Consider the following 22,273-nt stretch of genomic DNA (forward strand, 5'->3'; position numbering starts at 1 on the left):
AGCACGAAGCCCTGAGGCACACGTTGATTAATGCTTTGTGGTAGTGAGGCTAAATTGTTCACGACAACATATTGTTTCCGTCCTGTAAAATAGCTTCTAATTAGATCACAAATTTTCCCGCTTAAACCGTAGGTTTCCAATTTCGGTTGTAGTATTGTGTGATCAACCGTATCGAAAGCTTTTGATATGTCTAAATATACTACTATGGCCAGCTTATTATTATGCAGTGCAGAATTTATAAGTTGTGTGCTAGAGTGTACCGGAGCGGAAGGAGCGGAGACCGGTCCTATTGTCAGCCGCGGTCCCCGCTTGTGTAGAAAGTCGCGGCGGTGCTGTCGTCACCCGCAGTTGAGGAGCGTCTAGTTATGCCTTGCTTGATGCGAATGGTAGTTGTAATGGTTTCTGGTAGTTATGCTATTGGGAAATTTCTGCTTATCTGCTCTTCGCCCGGAATGCCTCCCATGCGACGCCTAAATGACTGCTACGCGCCAGGGTGCACAACGGGATATGCTCGAACTGGACAGAACTGTAAGCTGTCACTTTTCAAAGCTCCAACTGACGAAGAGCGGCGACTAGCCAGCAACGCAATCTACACAGGTTAAACAACCTACTGGACGTCGACTGTGCAGCGTGTGAGCAGCATTTTGAGTGGCGCTTCATAATAAGAGACTATGTGCGTATTACGAATAGGGCTCAGGAGCGAATTCCGAGAGGATCTCGAACTCTTTCCCCCGATGCGGCTCCGACAATCTTGCCGAACTTGTCTACTTACCCAAATGTGAAAATACCGGCACCGAAGCCAGAAAGGAAACGCCTACAATTAGTCGCTGCCGAAAAGAAGACAAAGCGTCGTCGCACTGATGACTTATCTCCTACTCGATCAGACGACGTTCATGGTGGTGCAGTGAGATACGAAGGAAGCAATGTGAGTGCTGACTGCGTCGGTCTTGCTGAGCTTCGCAACATCGCGCTTCCTTCGAAGTCATGGGCACCGCATGAATTCCCGACTTTTCCTGGAGTTTGAAGCGTGGCCTGCCGACTCGACTCCCGCTGAAAGGAACTCGCAATTTACAGAGCTCTGTTTTTTGAACTGATGGGTTTAAAATTCTTGTCGAGTGCAGCTTGAATTTTTTCTGGAAGCTCCTATCGGCATAACGACGAATCCTCCTTCCTTGTCTGCCTGCAACAGGGCCATCCCTATGTCTCTCATGTAGCGCACCACCTTCTTGAACTGGGCTCTGGTTTTGGGTTAGTACCGTCGCTTCTAAGACAGGAGTCTAAACCGTCGCTTATCGCACGGCTCCTATTGTTTTCTTCAGATTTGTGAGCGACCTTCTTAGCCAGAGGAATTGAGCAGTTTCAGAAGCCAGTCTCCTGTACTCTTTGTAACGGCGCTTGTCACCTCGCAGACTGGCGCCTAGGCGAACTAGGCCCAAGAGAACACCCTGGTGAAGCCTAATCTGGAGCTATAGTTCGGATATAAATATTTTGGTGACCCGTTTCGCGTGACCCCAAGATGGATCCACGTATTCGATCAAGGACTGGAGTCCCAATGGCCGGACTAGTTTCTTGTGGCAAGATGAAAAAGACCGCGACTGACAGGTCGTTATGGGGACGAGGTTGACACCTGCCATTTCTTGATCGTACTTGGTATTTCGGGATAAAAAGAGCGCATTACACAAGAAAGGCGCTGGATCAAATTTCTCGTTAGAACACATTCGTGACCTTTCATGTCGACTTAGTATGCCTTCTTTATTGCGACTAAGTTTGTTTTTTTTTGTAAAGGATTTCGTTGTTTTGTGTTGTGTTTTGTGTACCCGGCTAGTCGCGGCTTCCTACGTTTACGCAAAGCCTTGCCTAAGCCGGTTCTTCTTTTATAGCTCGCCTTCCTGTGTAAAGCTTTTGTCGATGCTCTTATGTTACTGCTCCTTCTGCACCTGTCTTTTGTCCTCCCTCCACCCTGCCATTTATTACCAGCCTTGGGTGTCTACTATTTCTGCGTGTACTGTATTACACCGCATCTCGTGTGCAGCTATCAATCAGTTCACTCAAGAAAAAAGAAAAAAAAAACTTGTTTAGCCCTTTCCATTCCATGGCTGATAGAATGCATGTGGTGATGGCCGCCTACAAACTCAACGTCCGTTTACTTCAGTAAAGTCGGTTAGTAGTAGGCGCTTGTTCCGGTCGTTTTTATGTCTTTCGTCCTTGTGTGTGAATCAACATGCTTTGAAGTCGCGTTGTGAAGTGAACATGAATGGTCACCAACTCGTCGAACGAAAACTTTGATCCAGCATAAACCAACGATGTACGGCCCCGTCAAAAGTACACTGCCCAAATGGATTGTTTCTAAGCTGTTTAGCGGGGCTCCGTAGCAGTTATATCAGGTCAAAGATTGTGAGTGTTGAGGACGCGATGCCATTCTCTTTTCGAGAGGTTGTGGTCACTCCAGATGTAGAGCAAAGCCTGCAGCACGCATCACAAGCAAACCCCTTGGGCCGTGCACTGTTGACGAGGGCGGGGGAGGGGAGGGGGGGTTGTACCTTCACTCGTCAGAAAATTCAGCGCAATTTTGGAAACAAAGAAACAAAAACACCGCCGCGCGCACGGCGTCTCGCCGGCGCGAGCCGAACTGAGGAGAAGGAACCCCCCCCCCCCTGAGCGCTTGGCTCTCTCTCCCCTCCACCACCGCTCACCGACACGGCGTGCGCCGAGGGAATGAGTCATCCATGCAGAAGATTTCTCTCAAACATCCGAGTCGCTTCTACTGCTAACCGGGGGAAAAGGGGGTAGCCTTGCGTGTGCTAAGACATGTCCCCCTCCTCTGCACTCGGACGTCGGCGACGGCGCCACGCCAGAACACGCTCGAATCTTCGAGATGCGACCCACGACCTCTGACCAATGGGGACGCGCGGCCTGTGTGAAGAGGAAAAGGAGACAGCACTGCCGATGCTGTGTGTATGTGCGCACCTACTCTGGCGCGTATAACAAACAGACGTGAGAGCGAGCCTAAAAGAAGGGCGTTGACCGCTGACAGATTACTCCGGATCGCCGTTTAAGCTTCATCGAAGGGCGCCCGTTCAACTCCCGTGAAAACACCACTCGGCCAGCATCGGACCAACGAGGCAACGTTCGCCAGTCTGCGGGACGGCATCGTCGTGGAACTCTGGTCGTCGGACTGCCGAAGTGCCCGGTGAACAAATTGTGTTTTGTTTGTTGACCCCTCTCTCTTGTGTTAGTGCACTTTAGGTGCAATATTGCCTTTGTATTGTATTCTCTCTCGGGTTTAACTTTGCACGAGTTGCATTGTTTGGATAATCACTTTGTATGTGTCTGTACTAGTGATTGTGAAATCCTGTGTATCGTCTCTTTGCTGTATAAACTTCGTTTTGTTTTGTGAACCTTTGGCTCCGACCCATTGTCTGGCTTGCGACCGGCGAAAGCTGGGCACCGAACGCCCAAAAACCTCTTGTCACTTGGTAGCTGGTCTCCGCTGAGCTTGTCACGCTGAGTCGAGGGCATCTCCTTTGAGTCCGAGACCGCTACCCGCACACGCTCTAAGGGTGTCTGGGAACTTCACGCTCCAAAGTGCGCGAAGTGTGGGTTGACACTCGTATGCCTTCCCCGACATACGTATCAAAACTGTGACGCAACCGTTCGTCATACGGCGTTCCATGTGGTGTCATACACTTTCTCGTTGCACATAGTCTACGTATCTTAGTCAAGTTGCAGGATATCCGGAGCAGGGAATCCAACCGACGATATATGCACTTTAAAGGTACGCCTTTCCAAATATTCGGTTAAGAATTTTGATACAACTGTTCATCGTAAAGCTTTCCGGTTTGTACCATACGATTTCTCGTTGCGTATAGCATTCAGCTGCTAGTCAACTTGCAGGCTAGCTCGCTGCAGGGATTTCAGCGGACGTTATGTACACTCACGATCAGACATTCGCGCTTTCACTTTCACAGCACAAAGCAACCTAAAGTAGACTCCGTATTTTTGAATGATGCGTACAAAAATGGTATGCCTCAAAATTTGTCCTGTGGGGAAACACGAAAACAACGTGCTTCCGCTTTAGCCGCGAACTTTTGCCAGAATTTTTTCAGCCTCAGACCATTGGTTTAACCAGATTTGTTGCTCCTTATCCACTGGCGGCGGCGTGGCAATGGCGAAGCCGAAATTACATCTCAGGTTTAGTTCTGTGTCTACGAACACGGTATCTGTCTATCGCGTGAAGAACAAGGCTTGAGCTGAGACTTTCGGGACATGGCCCGATCGTGATATGGTCATGATCATCCTGCTAGCTACCTTTAAGTACGTGCAAAGGTTTACACCTAATTCCTCTGAACGCAGTACTCCTTATTTTTCTCCCGAACTTAAGTCGTATCCTAGGAAATTACAGATTGTCGTGGTTTTGTATATTTTCGCCGAAATTTCTTGCACACACGTTGGTACTTCATCGTTCACTTCGAAACGCGCGAGAGAACTGACCTCTGGCTTCGTTTTGTTTTTAAGGGGCTTGCGCCCCTCCTGAACCCATTCCTGAACCCATTGCTAGGCTGTCATTCTGAGAGTCTGCCTTATGGAAGCCGCTAACATTCGAATCACTGATCGTAAATATTTGGACGCCTGTTAGAGGCTTTGGCCTGATAACGTCCATTATGAGATACTAGTTGTCTTAACGACAGACCATGATTCATATAAGAAAGTACCATGGAAGATTCTAAAATTTATGCTTTTTAACGGGTACCATTTACTGTGCAATGTCCCCACAAACCAAACCGATCGAAACTTGGATTGCTCACATTTTAAATCACGTGTAAAAGAGATTAGCCAGATGCGCCCTGCATTTAATATATTTGTTTCCGAAACGAAAAACCTTCTCTGATAATCTGCAAAGGGACGTTTACTCTCATCTGTATTAACGCTTGCTTTACGTCTTGAAGGAACGGTGAACCGATGAGGCACACTTCTCAGCGTTGCGAAGAAAGGTGCAGGAAAGCATGATACGCTAGCAGGCTGCGTGATGAAGTTAAAGCGGTCCTCGACTACAGCGAACATGTTGCAATGAAATACACCAAGTGACTAACTCGCCAGTGAGCTGTACACTATCGAACTACCCTGGTATGGCGCGTCTGATTTGAAACCTGTACACCGTAAGGCTGCTTTAAGAGACGGTGCTTGAAATTTTTCATCTTGTTTTGAGGACTTTGATGTTAATTAGAAAACGAAGCTTCGTAAGTTGGTTGAGCAAAATACACACGTTTACTTGGGATTTAAGATGGAACTTGTGAATGGGTCTTGAAATGAGCACTCGGATTTCTACCTATTGTCTCTGTATAATAGGCATGGTCATAATTTCACCTCGATAATATGATAACGGGAAGAACAGACTACATTAAGAAACCAGTCCTGGAGATGTTACCATTTTCCTCGACTCCAGAAAGTAAAATGCAGAATTCAATCTTAATGGAAGCATTGAAGTATGTGGATTCACCTTAAAAGCTGCGAGGAAAAATCGAGACTCACTATTGGTCAAGTGTTTTGGGGAATCTCCCAAGGTGGAGTAGAATCTGTAATGTGCGAGTAATCACTCACTGGCATCCATCCAAGCGCAGCCATACGGCTACAAAGGAAAGCTGCACAGCTTTCTCAGAATTTTCGCTGTTAAAGAAAACTGCCCTGGACCCGGACGAATGTTTTTTAACTGCAAAGTTTCTGAGAAAGTTGTACAGCTTCTCTTTGTAGCCGTATGGCTGCGCTTGGATGGATGGCAGTGAGTAATTACTCCCATATTACAAAATCACTATTAAAGCATTGTTCAAACCGAACGTCGTGACGAAAATTCGCCCAATTTAATGGAGTCTTCTATATGCGTCCCGATATTCCAAAGCCATGCTGAGCTCACCTTTTTGAGGGCACCATGGAAAAAGGCCTACATCTTTACTCAGAATATGTGGCATTTTTATTGCCGCAGAATACATATATTGTTGCTGCACGCAACATTCTGCATGTTCGTTTCAAACAAACAGTTGGCGCTTAGTTAAGGTACTAATTGTAATAACTTTCAGTTCATCACCGTTCCTGGATAAATGTAAGCAGAGCCTGCAATTAAAGCCTTACTTTCCAACCAATCTACAGAGTGACGCCGTGGCCGCGGCGAACTGCCTCTGGAACCGTGGTGTGCGAACCGCCTTCTCGGTCTCAGTGACCATGCAAGGACGCTGGTACTCCATTAGGAACGCCACCAGTGTACAGAGCGGCCAAGGCCAGCAATACTTCTACAAGAACTGCGTGGGCAGAATCGTATACGACCAGGCAGGATCAGTACAAGAGGTGAGCTTAGCTATATTTTTGCTCTGTGTGATATCATAGGAACTGCGTCCACTAACACCTCGAATTTTACGCATCAAGTGGGCGATTCATATTGTCACGTAGAGGTTACTGCAGTCCGGCGAACGGAAAGACAGCGAGAATGGCTCCTAAATGAAACTATTTATTTGGGCTTACTTGCGCCCGCAAATAACTTAATCACTCGGCGGCGGCGTAGCAACAAGCGTGCTCGGCGGTCGTCGAACAGAATGCCCGCCGCTCTCGGTCGTGCTGTTTTTAAAGCTGATAGCGAACTTTCGAGATAAAGCTTCGAAAGTTAATAGAACACTCCGGAACAAAGTAGAGTCGGCTCCGCTTGGATGCGATCAATCGAGATAAATTTAGGCGCGTCTTGCGTCACAAACAAAGCGATAAAGCGGCATCCCGGTAGCTTTGAAGAATGAACAAACAAACACTACAGACATTCGTGGCAATATAGCGTGGGCTAACCCAAGTATTCATGACCACCTATCAGACAAGGCAATATAACTTCTGCAGAGCTTTCGCATAAGTGGAAAACATACGCAAAAATTCCGGACGGAAGCATTTTCTGAGCGCGAGAAAATTAATCAATGCAAGGTTTTCATACAAGATTTTACTGAAATAATCAGTATATCCGCTGATCTCCTGTCGGCAGGCTTACATTTTTTTTTTGCTATTGACGTTTTTGCGATCGTCAAAACCGTTCTTCATTGGTTTTCTATCTTAACTGCTCGGTTAGAGGATCGAAAAATTATAAGAGAAAGATCTTGCTATGGATTGGAAAAAATGAATAATTAATTTCGCTTTTTCCATAAGAGTCCCTCACAATTTTCCAATGTTCAAATTTTTTTGCCAAAGAATGTTGGACATATGAAGGCAGCCTGAAAAGATATCAGTAACAAAGGAGATTTTCTTATGGCTGCTTGAGCGCTGGGTTCTGCTACTCTTCTTGTGAAGTCTTTTTGTGTGCACCGATGCTAGGATACTCCAGTAAGCACATTACATGCAGTGACTGAATGTGTGCCTTCAATTAATTCTTTCCTTCGTTGACTGCTCACAATACGTAAATATGATGAAGAGTCGTTCCCACACAAGACCATCAATGTCGAATGGCTCAAATTGCCTTCCTCCAGATATTCATAACTGTCACAAGCTGCTTCACTTGTAGAGCGGAAGATACGTGATCTCGCCGCTCCTGTGAGCAGCGGAAACTACGGGATCTCCCAGCTCTTGCGAGCATGCCTCGACATGATTCTCGAGGGCAGCGACCGGACAGCGCGCGTCCGGACGATGAGGCGCCGGCAACCCGGCGAGGGAATAAAAAGGGGGACCGCCGCCCGCCCTGGCAGTGCGCTCTGGGGACGTTCAGCCTCCCGGGTCACTCAAACGGCCGTTCGCTCGGGGAAAGTGTTATTTTTTTTTTTCTTCGCCGAGCCCGCGATCAAATCCTTGTTGCTCCCCCTCTGGCACGACCGCCGCTACTGAACTCTGCAACTACGACGCTCCATCGAACAAGAATGCCGTGAGAACTCCCTTCTTTTTGTGCAAAAGACTGTCGGTCAATTGAACATTGTTTGCGCCTTGTGTTTAAACCTCGATCTGACTAGTATTTTACGTTTTGTTTTTGTCAACCCTTGCCACTTTTTACTGTATCTGTAATAATTACTTCGCTATCCTTATAATCTTCTTTTATAGCAGTGTTTGTTCATTGTCGGGTTTTTTTTGTTTGTTTCTTTGATTATTATGCAGTGTAATTTGGACTACCAGCTGTAAATATTCAATTGTTTGAAAGAATGGTGACTTTCTGTGAACTTATTCCTCAATCCCACACCGACACACGTGCTTCACGGGTTGACCGGCCTAACTTTTAACTGTGTAGTCAAACTTCCTAGAGGAACGACGGGTAACCGTAAAGGGATCCCGCGCCTCTGTTGACCGTAAAGGCGGGGGTTTGTGACAATAACATTCGTTACATAACGCTGCCTCTCCTCGGAAAAACAGCAGATACAGTACCTTTTCCTACCATTTTTCTTTGCGGCACGCCCGTGGTATGCTGTGATGGCAGTTACAGAATAGGCTACTTTTATGGTACTCGAGGTAAACTTTTTCTTTATTAGGCTCTGTAATGAATCTGGGCATGTCTACTAGTTGCTAAAGACGACAGAATCGGGCTTAAAGCACTATAAAACTTTTGGTCGTCTTGCCATAGTGAGGAATTTTTTCTCTAAAATTGCATTATTCCTCTACAGTACTGTATTAATTTTCTATCTCCGTCGTAACGACCAAACACACGCAATACCACAGAAGTCTGTTTTTTTTTGCTAAAGTTTCTCTTGTTACGGAAAACTCACGCCGCAAATTACTACGAAAATTATGTTGAGACGAAAAAAACTCCTCTCCATTTTTTCGACAGGAATAAGTCGCACGATCTGTTTCATTTCGTGCTATACAGAGTGTTTCGCGTAGCTTGAAGCAAAGATTTAAAAAAGTGGCCTGCCGTATATGGGTGCAAATACCGCATATTGTTTCCTACTGTGTGGCGCTCCTCACAATATTTTCAAGTTCCACTTAATCGAATAATTCGCTAATATTAATTAAACAAAGTTTTAAATATTCACTTTAAGGTCTCGAGCGCTTCGTTAAGTTGTAGAGGGATTCTGAAACAATCGATCCAGTTTTCTGTAGCAGCAAATCTACAAAGTGATCTTTTTTTTTTCGAGCATTTAAGCAAAGCCCGCGCAAAATGAAAAAAAAAACCACGTGCTTTTGCTCTTGCGCTAGCGTTTTGTAGCGCTGCCGAGCGCCTCCTAAGGAAACGAAGCGTGCGCGCACACAGCCTTGAAGCGAGCGGCCGACGCCGCTCCTGCCTAGCATTGACAGTGCATCAGCGCATTCTTCCCGGACATGGAAGCCTTGCGCCGTGGCCTGCGATAAGTGATAAGCTGGCCATCAGCAGCCAATTCAGACGGAGCTTCTACTCTTCCACGGCGTAGGGAAGACAAAAAAAGAAAGCAAAACAGTGAAGTCGCGTATTTCAAAGTACCCTCCGTGTTTTTTTTCTTATCTTTATCATTTTGCAGCCCGTTACAATTAGTGGTGTCTGCTCATTTCGGCACGGTGAAGGCGCGATTTTAGTTCGTTCAAAACCCGATTGCAACCGCTTCTTATTTGGTAGCGCAGGAGCGCTGTCCCGTCTTTTTTCTTTTTTTTTCATCTTCCGCGGTCCTTCTTTCAATGCAGGAAAGAAGATACTTTCCAACATACTAGATACTTTGCTACAAAAGCTAGCTAGATGGGTTCTTTTTTAATCCCCTTTAAGATTGAAGGGAACGCACGTGACCCTAAAGAGAATAATAGAAAATTTGCGCAATTAATATTAGGTAATTAACTCTGTAGGCAAAATTTAAAAATACGCTCTTAGGCGTGCCACACGGCGGGAAACAGTGTGTCGTTGGTTTCGCTCAGCTTCGGTGAGCCGCTTTTTTAAAATCCTTGGTTCGTGTTACTTGAAACACCCTGCATATAGAGCAAAACAGGGAAAGCAGCTCTGACGGATGCCTTCTCCAGAATAAATCTCCATGCACCGCCTCAAATTCGAGCCCATCAAGAGTGATTTCCGCTACCACGGGCTCAGCAAACAAGAAGATCACTTATCAGCTAAACTCCATCTGTGCCTGCGCAAATGAAAAAAAGAAGCAGAGTTTAAAATTTTCTGGCAGTAAACATTGATCCCTCTTGCTTGTGATAATATTATTCGGCATTATTTCTTCTTTCCCAGCTTTGGGTCTATACGGGAATCTCGACCCGCATGCTCAAACATACTAAAAATGGCTGAGGCTTAACTTTGTTAAGCCTGCAGAATGCGAAGCATCATCGTGTTGCGTAATTTGGAGGCGCACAACCACAGCGACGGCGCGAGGTGGGCCCCCGTTTCTCCACTGTCGTGACGTCATCGTGTCACGTGGTGTGACGTCATGTATAACGTGATTTGGAGGCGCATAACCACGGTGAAGGGCTGAAGTGGTAGCTAAAGTAGTATGCTTCGCATAAAACACATCCTTCGTCCACATTCTTTGTTCGCTTCCCTCATAGCCTCTAGACGAAGCACAGGGCACTGATGAAAGTTCGAAGACATGTCCGAAATGCTTAGTAAAACACGTTGAGGGAATAGTTGGTGATTTTCAACGAAAATACGTGTCAATAAACATAGTTCGGGTCAGCAACCGTCCTGTCATGTCTATCTTTGTATCCTTCTGAAAAGTTAGCGCTGTTGAAGTTTGAAGAAAAGAAAATATCTGAGTGGGTTCCGTGCTTTAGTTGCAGCTACAAGGATGTCTTAGTCGACGCATATTCATGACGTTTTATTTTACTGGATGCAAAACAGGCCGTGCAGCGGTAATATTTCTAGCGACATTCTCTGTGAACACTATGATCATTTGGTTCATGGCTGCGGCCGCATTTGTCCTAGCGGCGTAGTTGTTTGGTTTGTTTGAGTTTAACGTTCCAAAGCGACTCAGGTTATGAGGGGCGCCGTAGTGAAGGGCTCCTGGAATTTCGACCAACTGGGGTTCTTTAACGTGCATTGACATTCAGTGGCGTAATAACGTGCACAGGCGTACTTGTATCCGACCAAAGAAGAGCAGTAACGATGCCTTTTTGAGCATGCACGCGTAGATAAACGCGGAAACTGCGGTGCGAACAAGACGGGCACTGATCTTCGGCTCTTATTATTTTAATCTTGTCGACCCAATCTATAGCCAAATCATGAAAAATGAAAGACGACACACCTTTAAAAATATGCGCAATTGGCAGCCGCCAGTCATTATTTCTACAAATGTGTGCTCTTCACAGCCCCATTAAAGTTTAGGATACTTCTGCCTCAAGTTATCTACTTGTCCATATTATAAACTTTTGTCGCTATCACTTGGATAGGACAGTAACTTCAGTGAATAAGCCGAGGAGCTGCGAGGCGCCCCTACTTAAAATTTCCATATGACGAGATTCATAATTCCGTACTGAATTTATGGAGTCCGTTAACTGAATTTTATGGAGTCAGTGTGGTGCATCTAAACTCAGTATGGGCTACATGGAAGCATGTATGAAATCTTACAGACACCATATGACGCCATTTACACTGTATAGAAACCATATAAAAATTTGGAGAATGCTTACGACCCCGTGTATAAAAGATGTAGACTTTTATATAAGATTTCATATATTATGGACTCCATATTCTCATTCTGTACGAGCTGCGCATATGAAACACTTTAGTAGGGACTACGAATCCCTACGCTCACTATTCACGCTGCGAATGCTGAGAACCGTTCGCAGTGCTGTCAGCGGGAAAGCAGGAAACAGGCGTCCAAAAGCGGAATGTATCAATACGTTTCGACATTCTCAGAGCTTTAATAGAATGTTAGGGCCAATTTATCCTCTGATAGCAATAAAGAGGGCTTTCCTCCGTTTAGTAGGGCACCTGAGGGTATTTGCGACATAAAACAATAAATGTGCTATTTTTGTGTCAGTTTATATGTTGAGGCGCACAGACGATATGTAATCACTATGCAGTCTTAAATACAAACATTCTAAAGTCATTGATTAGTTCCACATTAAGATCCTAGAAATATACATAACCAATATTTCCAAACATGCTGCCACGCGTCGTCGTAAGTCCCTAAAATTTTAATTGTTTTCTCTTTATGTTTCAAGATGTGCGACGACCCAAACCTTGGGTACGCCCGGAACCAGGCGTACGACGATACCAACAAGGCATTGATCAGCTACGACCAATTGTACGGATTTGCGATAACGTTTGACAACGAGCAGTCTTTGCAATTTAAGGTGCGTAAAAAAGAACATTGCCTCATAATTTTTCCTTCTCTTTTTAACGTATCCGATTAGCACATGCCCTCTTTATAGTTCCATTCAGAACGTATTTCACGTTTGATATTCGATTTCAGCCCAAACTATCACATAACTGCCTTTCCTTAACAATAACAAGCATGCACTTTATAATTTTTATTGCTCACGAAGCAAAATGTACAACTTCCAAAAAAAAAAGAACAATGATCAAGCTTTTCTCAATTCTTATTTGTTATGCAACTGTGCTTCGTTTCTTATGTTGTAAAACCTGCTGAAGTCAACGGCCGGAAAGCGCCATATAATTTTCATATAAGATTTCATGACATAAGTAACGTTGGTTTATGGATTGCGCTCTGTGAGTCATTTTTTCGCAGGCGCTGTCACTGGCGGCTGCAAAGAGTGTCACTTAAAACTCATTCATACTTCATTAAAGGGACAGTGAGCAGAAACGGAAGACGGCTTCTGTGGTATGAATTACGGATTTCTAACAACGAAGCTTCTGTAATTGAAAATGGTGATTTTATTAGCAACAAAGAACCCTAAAGCGAAACACAGATACTCAAGTGTTGCTGGGCTAGTCGGTGCATAGTACGACGTACAAACGTAAGCGCAAAAACAAGACAATTACAAGCGCGTTGTCTTGTCCACCTTTCTTGCGCTAACGTGTGAAACACAGGTGTCGACATCACCGATTTATTTGGCGAGTAAAACGGCTTCGACACAGTTTTTTCATGCACACCCTCAAGGCTAAGCTCGACCACCATTCACTTAAAAATGGTGTGGCTGGGGTCCCACAGCGGTCTACCAGTTATTACAAAACGACCTCTGCGAGGGTTGATCCCAAGGATAGCGCTTTGAGGGTCAGGCGTCGGCCCCTTGAGACTCTGGCATCGGGAGGAGGTGGCCAAGGCGTAAACGGGACGAGGAAAGACGACATAACAGTTTACTCCAATAGCAGAAATGAAAATAAGAGCTTCTAATACAGGGTTGAACGCACTTTCTAGATTGCAATCTTAGATGTCTGTTCCTGTGTTACACGTCATAGTAGTCGACCGCGTCGGCGTAACGAGCCACGTGATGGGTGGCGTGTTGGCATATAGTAGCAGACCGGAACGCCACCTGGCGCGCCATCTGCGTCACGCCACTTGCGTAACACGCCCTCTGCCAACATTGGGAGGTGGCGTGTGGAGAGCTGCGCTAAAATTTCGCATTACTGACTGCCGTAATCGTTTGTCGATTTTTATGCGCTCCACACCTACATACCGTCCTAATTTCTTATCTGAAGGCATGGATGGCAAATAAAAATGTCACGTAAAACAGGTCACTGACGCACCAAGCCCAGCCCATCCTTCGATGACCCGTGTCCTTCCAGGCCACGTGACCCACAGCAAAGTCCTTAATAGGCAGTTCTCTTGCTGCCGTCGACGGGTGCAGTATTCCGGCTTAAAACGGTAGCACTCCTTCCTGCATAATACCAATTGCACCGCCGCTTCCTTTCTGGAGAAGCTCAAGGCGTTAATCCGCTCCCTTTTTCCGGTGTGGGGTTCGTAAAAACTCGCAAATAGTGATGTGAAGAATGCAGGTGCTCGACGGGCTTTTCCTCTTCGAAAACGTGAACATCGAAAAAAAATTAGACACAGAGTCTATGTTCGCTGAGAACCAAAATTTCTTGAAATTCATGTGTGTGTGTGCCTTTAGGATAGCAACGAGATTCAAAAAAACACATTGTAGCCTTTCAGATAGCCTAGGAAAAATGCAAGCACCTTATATGGCAAAGCTGAGTGGAATATACAAAACAGTGTGACTGATTCCACCTCTGACAATTTTAGGATCACATACGGCATGAGAGAAAAGGCAAAATAGAATCGCGCAAATATTCTTGTAGTGCATCTCATCGTCCATTTCCTGCCACATTGACTTCTGTTCCATTTTTTTTTCCTCTACGAACCAACTGCCGTACTTCAGCTTGCTTTATTTCAAGTGGAAATCTCTTTATGCTAAGTACAGTCTATAAAATCGCTCCTTCCGTTTATCATTGATCGAGTTTCTTTTTTTTTTTTTTTTTGGGGGGGGGGGTGTCATACACCCACTCAGAATAACTATCAGCTCACCTGACAACAGGTGAAATAGCATTTTCTTTAAATTCCATTAGCTTGCATTGGAGGTTCATGATGCATGCATTGCGTTTGTAAATTTAATGCACGCAGCATGGCCTTCCCACACGGGCTAATGAGATATAGGTAAAATTACATAAACTAAGAACTCCCCGTCATTAGTCTTATGCGTGTCGTGACTTTCGCTTCTGCCAGGAAACTCGAAACGCTGTTTGCGGAATTCCGTTGCATTGTGCCAGGACAGATGGGGCATCTTCAATCCAGTTCATAATCTAGGTATCCGCCTTTCTTGTGGAGCATACAGAACGTCTCCGGTAATGAGCCTTCATGTTGAAGAAAATGAGCCATCACTAGAAGATAGAAGAAAAGCACTTACATGCTCATACATTCTTAGAATTAGGTCGAGAACAAAACACGTGTGTTATTCAATAGTCACAACATGTCCTTCTCGAATAATATTTACAAATAAGCCCCAAGCAACCAGGCCTTTGCTAATGCGGTTTGAGGAGATCTGCCGAGAACTTGACTTATCAGAAACATTACCAAATGTTGCAGAACATTGCGACGAATTTCCCCCTTGGTACAGTTTTCCATCGGTCTGTGATATAAGTCTTACACAGTTCAACAAGAGACAAACTCCACCAGAACACATCATACAAGAGTTCCTTACATTAAAGGAAAAATATGATAGCTACACCGCGTTCTACACAGACGGATCGAAAACTACAGGTTATGTTGGAAGTGCAGTAGTGGTAGGGAACTGGGAAAAAATAGTAAGGCTTCCTCAGTGTGCATCAGTTTTTACAGCCGAGTGTTATGCTGTGTTTCTTATTACGGAGAAAATAATAAGCAATAACATCGAAAACAGTATTATCTACACAGACTCCCTCAGTGTACTGAAAGCACTACAGTCCAGAAATGCAGTCATGCCATCAATAGGTAAGATCTTACATAACATAACAAGGATCGTAACACAAGGGAATAACATAAAATTATGTTGGGTTCCAAGCCATGTTGGAATTGATAGTAACGAGAGAGCGGACGCATGCGCTGCTCAAGCCCACAACAAGGAAATACAGAAAATAAGCATGCCACATAATGATTGCATGAAGCTAGTTCAGAGCAGACTGAGGAACAAATGGCAGAGCACATGGAATAGTCAGATAAATAACAAGCTACACTTAATAAAACCAATATTATGAGAATGGAAATCACGCATACATCAGGAACGCTTTTTTGAAGTTATTTTATGTCGTTTACGTATTGGACACACGCACCTTACCCACAACTTTCTACTAACAAAACAAGACAAACCTACATGTGAAAAATGCGCAGATGAACTCACAGTAACTCATATTTTGATCTCATGCATAGAACTTGAAACACTCAGAAACAAGTTTTTTACCCCGTTTTACAACCAACACATCCCTTTTCACCCGTCATTGATTTTAGGTGAAGAAGCTCTTATTGATAAGTCAAGTGTTTTTAACTTTTTAAAAGAAGCCAATGTACAGTCAGGCCGGAATGAAACGAGAACACGCATATGTCATACATTTCAGCTTTGCAGCGAGATATTCCTTTACAACCTATTTTCGATTATGCATTTCAATAGGCCCTTTACCCAGACACATGAATCGGGCTAGTTGTGCACTTCAGCTCAAAGTAGGCAGGTAAAATATTTTGTTTTCTTGACATGCTCTGTTCGCGTTTCATTCCGGCCTGACTGTACTAGAAAAACTCTGAATTGTTACCCTGTGCTTTACAATTTATTGACGCACCTCAGACACCCTCCCGTCGCGAGAAGACGGCTGAGGTCACTATTACATCGGTTGGGGACCTCGAGATCCTTGCACAGCCGAGGATGGCTGCTGAGGTTGCCAACCCCTTTTAAAGCATTTACCATAAGTCTCTTCTGAAATTTTGTCATATTTTTACTAGCTTGCACGAATTAACTTTTTAGGCCCTTTACACCGCCGTTCATTTAGACTTTTGTATAACATCTATCTAGAAGAATTTTCTATACCCGGAGCTTGGCGTATGATAGCCTTAGTCGCTTATGCGCCAATAAACTCAACTCAACTCAACTCGCATCTTCAATCATAGACGACGCAACCATCTCACCGATGTTTTGCCCCTATGTCCCGAGCCTAGAGACAAACAGAGGTTACACTTCTGAATGTGCCGCGCATGATTCGTTCATCAATATTCCTCTCTACATCTCACTTATGATCCCTGTTATTGCGTCGCAATCTTTATTGTCACCGGTGCAGCCAAAAAAATGGAGGGGGCTTAGCTTTGGTGAAGCCTGGTAGGTTGCGAAAGCAGGTGCCTTATACTGTATATGCAGCGCCTCTAGTGGGAAGAGCGCGGCGCGCCGTGGCAAGCGGCCGCCGTTACCCGACGAGCCGAGTTGGTAGCCCGTCTCTCGCTCCTGGTATGACATCACGCCATAACGTTACTAGCGCGTCTAACGGGTGGAGCGCGGCGCGCCGTGCCAAGCGGCCGCCGTTACCCGACGAGCCGAGTTGGTAGTCCGTCTCTCGCTCCTGGTATGACCTCACGCCATAACGTTACTAGCGCGTCTAACGGGTGGAGCGCGGCGCGCCGTGCCAAGCGGCCGCCGTTACCCGACGAGCCGAGTTGGTAGCCCGTCTCTCGCTCCTGGTATGACCTCACGCCATAACGTTACTAGCGCGTCTAACGGGTGGAGCGCGGCGCGCCGTGCCAAGCGGCCGCCGTTACCCGACGAGCCGAGTTGGTAGTCCGTCTCTCGCTCCTGGTATGACCTCACGCCATAACGTTACTAGCGCGTCTAACGGGTGGAGCGCGGCGCGCCGTGCCAAGCGGCCGCCGTTACCCGACGAGCCGAGTTGGTAGCCCGTCTCTCGCTCCTGGTATGACCTCACGCCATAACGTTACTAGCGCGTCTAACGGGTGGAGCGCGGCGCGCCGTGCCAAGCGGCCGCCGTTACCCGACGAGTCGAGTTGGTAGTCCGTCTCTCGCTCCTGGTATGACCTCACGCCATAACGTTACTAGCGCGTCTAACGGGTGGAGCGCGGCGCGCCGTGCCAAGCGGCCGCCGTTACCCGACGAGCCGAGTTGGTAGCCCGTCTCTCGCTCCTGGTATGACCTCACGCCATAACGTTACTAGCGCGTCTAACGGGTGGAGCGCGGCGCGCCGTGCCAAGCGGCCGCCGTTACCCGACGAGCCGAGTTGGTAGTCCGTCTCTCGCTCCTGGTATGACCTCAAGCCATAACGTTACTAGCGCGTCTAACGGGTGGAGCGCGGCGCGCCGTGCCAAGCGGCCGCCGTTACCCGACGAGCCGAGTTGGTAGCCCGTCTCTCGCTCCTGGTATGACCTCACGCCATAACGTTACTAGCGCGTCTAACGGGTGGAGCGCGGCGCGCCGTGCCAAGCGGCCGCCGTTACCCGACGAGCCGAGTTGGTAGTCCGTCTCTCGCTCCTGGTATGACCTCACGCCATAACGTTACTAGCGCGTCTAACGGGTGGAGCGCGGCGCGCCGTGCCAAGCGGCCGCCGTTACCCGACGAGCCGAGTTGGTAGCCCGTCTCTCGCTCCTGGTATGACCTCACGCCATAACGTTACTAGCGCGTCTAACGGGTGGAGCGCGGCGCGCCGTGCCAAGCGGCCGCCGTTACCGGACGAGCCGAGTTGGTAGTCCGTCTCTCGCTCCTGGTATGACCTCACGCCATAACGTTACTAGCGCGTCTAACGGGTGGAGCGCGGCGCGCCGTGCCAAGCGGCCGCCGTTACCCGACGAGCCGAGTTGGTAGCCCGTCTCTCGCTCCTGGTATGACCTCACGCCATAACGTTACTAGCGCGTCTAACGGGTGGAGCGCGGCGCGCCGTGCCAAGCGGCCGCCGTTACCCGACGAGTCGAGTTGGTAGTCCGTCTCTCGCTCCTGGTATGACCTCACGCCATAACGTCACTAGCGCGTCTAACGGGTGGAGCGCGGCGCGCCGTGCCAAGCGGCCGCCGTTACCCGACGAGCCGAGTTGGTAGTCCGTCTCTCGCTCCTGGTATGACCTCACGCCATAACGTTACTAGCGCGTCTAACGGGTGGAGCGCGGCGCGCCGTGCCAAGCGGCTGCCGTTACCCGACGAGCCGAGTTGGTAGTCCGTCTCTCGCTCCTGGTATGACCTCACGCCATAACGTTACTAGCGCGTCTAACGGGTGGAGCGCGGCGCGCCGTGCCAAGCGGCCGCCGTTACCCGACTAGCCGAGTTGGTAGCCCGTCTCTCGCTCCTGGTATGACCTCACGCCATAACGTTACTAGCGCGTCTAACGGGTGGAGCGCGGCGCGCCGTGCCAAGCGGCCGCCGTTACCCGACGAGCCGAGTTGGTAGTCCGTCTCTCGCTCCTGGTATGACCTCACGCCATAACGTTACTAGCGCGTCTAACGGGTGGAGCGCGGCGCGCCGTGCCAAGCGGCCGCCGTTACCCGACGAGCCGAGTTGGTAGCCCGTCTCTCGCTCCTGGTATGACCTCACGCCATAACGTTACTAGCGCGTCTAACGGGTGGAGCGCGGCGCGCCGTGCCAAGCGGCCGCCGTTACCCGACGAGCCGAGTTGGTAGCCCGTCTCTCGCTCCTGGTATGACATCGCGCTCTGACGTCACTAGCGCGTCTAACGGGTGGAGCGCGGCGCGCCGTGCCAAGCGGCCGCCGTTACCCGACGAGCCGAGTTGGTAGCCCGTCTCTCGCTCCTGGTATGACCTCACGCCATAACGTTACTAGCGCGTCTAACGGGTGGAGCGCGGCGCGCCGTGCCAAGCGGCCGCCGTTACCCGACGAGTCGAGTTGGTAGTCCGTCTCTCGCTCCTGGTATGACCTCACGCCATAACGTCACTAGCGCGTCTAACGGGTGGAGCGCGGCGCGCCGTGCCAAGCGGCCGCCGTTACCCGACGAGCAGAGTTGGTAGTCCGTCTCTCACTCCTGGTATGACCTCACGCCATAACGTCACTAGCGCGTCTAACGGGTGGAGCGCGGCGCGCCGTGCCAAGCGGCCGCCGTTACCCGACGAGCCGAGTTGGTAGCCCGTCTCTCGCTCCTGGTATGACCTCACGCCATAACGTCACTAGCGCGTCTAACGGGTGGAGCGCGGCGCGCCGTGCCAAGCGGCCGCCGTTACCCGACGAGCAGAGTTGGTAGTCCGTCTCTCGCTCCTGGTATGACCTCACGCCATAACGTCACTAGCGCGTCTAACGGGTGGAGCGCGGCGCGCCGTGCCAAGCGGCCGCCGTTACCCGACGAGCAGAGTTGGTAGTCCGTCTCTCACTCCTGGTATGACCTCACGCCATAACGTCACTAGCGCGTCTAACGGGTGGAGCGCGGCGCGCCGTGCCAAGCGGCCGCCGTTACCCGACGAGCCGAGTTGGTAGCCCGTCTCTCGCTCCTGGTATGACCTCACGCCATAACGTCACTAGCGCGTCTAACGGGTGGAGCGCGGCGCGCCGTGCCAAGCGGCCGCCGTTACCCGACGAGTCGAGTTGGTAGTCCGTCTCTCGCTCCTGGTATGACCTCACGCCATAACGTCACTAGCGCGTCTAACGGGTGGAGCGCGGCGCGCCGTGCCAAGCGGCCGCCGTTACCCGACGAGCAGAGTTGGTAGTCCGTCTCTCACTCCTGGTATGACCTCACGCCATAACGTCACTAGCGCGTCTAACGGGTGGAGCGCGGCGCGCCGTGCCAAGCGGCCGCCGTTACCCGACGAGCCGAGTTGGTAGCCCGTCTCTCGCTCCTGGTATGACATCACGCTCTGACGTCAGTAGGCTTGGTATGGCGTCAGGGGTCATTCTAAAGGTCAAACGTGCCAAGTGGCCGCCGCTACGCGAAAGGCCGTTCTTGGGAGTAGTGTTGCTTTCGCAATAATATCACGGCTGCCTGTGATAAAACAGTCATAAAGACGAAGGGTGTCAAACCTGTGTGCAGTTGTGCGACGCGTGGCAGAAAACCCGGCTGGAGTTGGCAGTGGCCGTGTACGACGTGAATTACGACGCCAATACAACCCAGTGCGACCAAAGGTGGATCAAAGGCAACTGGGAGAGGCTACGCTTCCTGGACAGGCTTCAAAACATGATTCAGGATGCCTACCTCCATCCTGGCAACTTCAGCTGCCCACAGATCCCTTGACAGACAAAGAAAATAAAACGTCAGGATATACCACGTTTCATGTATCCTTTTGCACGTTGTGATTTACATTTTCATCCGCCAGCGGAACTGTGACAAATAAAGTTCGCTGCTTCAAATTAAGTGGCTATTTTTTTAGGAAAATGGAAAAGGACAGCTCCGCTGACATCAATTTGTTGCCCTTGTTTTATTTGGCGTAGTTTTTCAGGGTGCTGACAGCTGCATGGACCATTGAAACATTTCTTTTTTAGTTTCTACACTTTTTTTTATTTGGAACTATGACGTACGCGTAGTAGCTACGGCACTTTCGCCAGTGACTTCACTCGAGAAACTGCCCGCAACCTCTGGATAGCAAGCACAGAGTAAGAATATTGTTACATACGTCACCACGATGACTCAGGAAGTAAGCGCGAAAGCGGGGCTAACACCAGAAAATGCTGGCAGACTACACTGGTCCTTATGTGGTAAGGACGTTAATTACCAGATTTCTCGTCTTATGGTCTGTACTATACGTTCTACACAAACTGAAATCACGCACATTGCCTGTTTCAAACCCTGCCTTTCTCGTGATAATGCCTGACTCCGCCAGAGGGCTTCGCCTCAAAAGCGGAAGGTGTTACACACGTGACGACAAAAGGCCATTTCTAGGCTGAACGAATATAATCTTGTACCCTTGTCGACGGTGGTCTTGCAGGGAGAAGATGGTAAGTTGGTTTTATAGTTCTCCGCAAAGACGCATAAAAATCAACATATCCATCAGAGCCATCATTTCCGAAGCCGGCACCTGGCCGTGTACAGTATCTACCTGTAGAAACATCTTTCAACTTCGGTTGTCGATTATCCTATTTTGGTTGATAAAACAGATAGGCTGGACCATTTCCTAAAGCGTGGATATCCGGGTTTTGGTGCAGGCCTCACCATAGATATTGAAGACCTCCACTACTCCCCGTCTCAGAGGGGCATGATGAAGGCAATGAAAAAGTGCATCGCTGACGAAAATGATGAAGGACGCTTTATGGATCGATACGAAATGTCAGCTGATACCTTTCTGGAACTCTTGTCTTTCTTAGGGTGGTGATTCAAGGTGCATTACAAAAACGGCATCTGTACAGGATCGAAGGTGGCACTAGTACTGGGCAATATTTTTTGGGGTCAAGTAGACAGAGTGGTTAATGATCGTATTAATGGGATGGCGTTGCAGATTTTCAGATTTGTGTGATTCTTTTGATTCTGGTCGAAGAACACAATTCAGTAGGAGACTAATTGACCTCTGACCTCTTGAAGCTGTTTCGCGAACGTGCAAGGGGACTGTCCTACACCTTTTAGGTGTCATCGAATGATGCTCTCCTATTTTTGAGTCTGATTTTATTTTTCAAAACCCACCACGTATGCTGGATGTATTCATCAAGGTTCTGGAAACCGGTGCTAAACTGTTCATCTGGGCTCGCAAAGATTGTAAAAAATACAGTTGCGGTGTCTTGCATACACTGGAGCCTGATGAACTCTTGCCATCATTGTTTTCTTGGTAGTGTATTACTACACAGATATCCGGGTTTTGGTGCAGGCTTCACCATAGATATTGAAGACCTCTACTACTCCCTGCCTCACAAGGGCATGATGAAGGCAGTGAAAAAGCGCATCGCTGACGAAAATGATGAAGTACGCTTTAGGGATTGATGCGAAGTGTTCTCTGATACCTTTCTGGAAATCTCGTCTTTTTAGACAGAATCCACTTACTTAGGGTGGCGATTCAAGGTGTAAGACAAAAAAGGGCATATATACTGGATC

The 22,273-nt window shown here is 48.1% G+C and overlaps 1 protein-coding gene across 1 annotated transcript in view; it reads left to right on the forward strand.

The window, feature by feature from the left end:
• Positions 1-20,488, forward strand: part of LOC149333505 (uncharacterized) — a 76,815-nt gene extending 56,327 nt beyond the window's left edge. The window contains exons 8-10 of the mRNA XM_089557739.1: positions 6,142-6,336; positions 12,064-12,195; positions 20,288-20,488. Coding sequence (XP_089413865.1) covers positions 6,142-6,336; positions 12,064-12,195; positions 20,288-20,488 — 528 coding nt within the window. The remainder of the gene's footprint in view (positions 1-6,141; positions 6,337-12,063; positions 12,196-20,287) is intronic.
• The last annotated feature ends 1,785 nt before the right edge of the window (positions 20,489-22,273 follow it).

Source organism: Amblyomma mixtum, chromosome 8, assembly GCF_055824585.1.
Source record: "Amblyomma mixtum isolate Tamu chromosome 8, ASM5582458v1, whole genome shotgun sequence".
Classification (NCBI taxonomy): Eukaryota; Metazoa; Arthropoda; class Arachnida; order Ixodida; family Ixodidae; genus Amblyomma; species Amblyomma mixtum.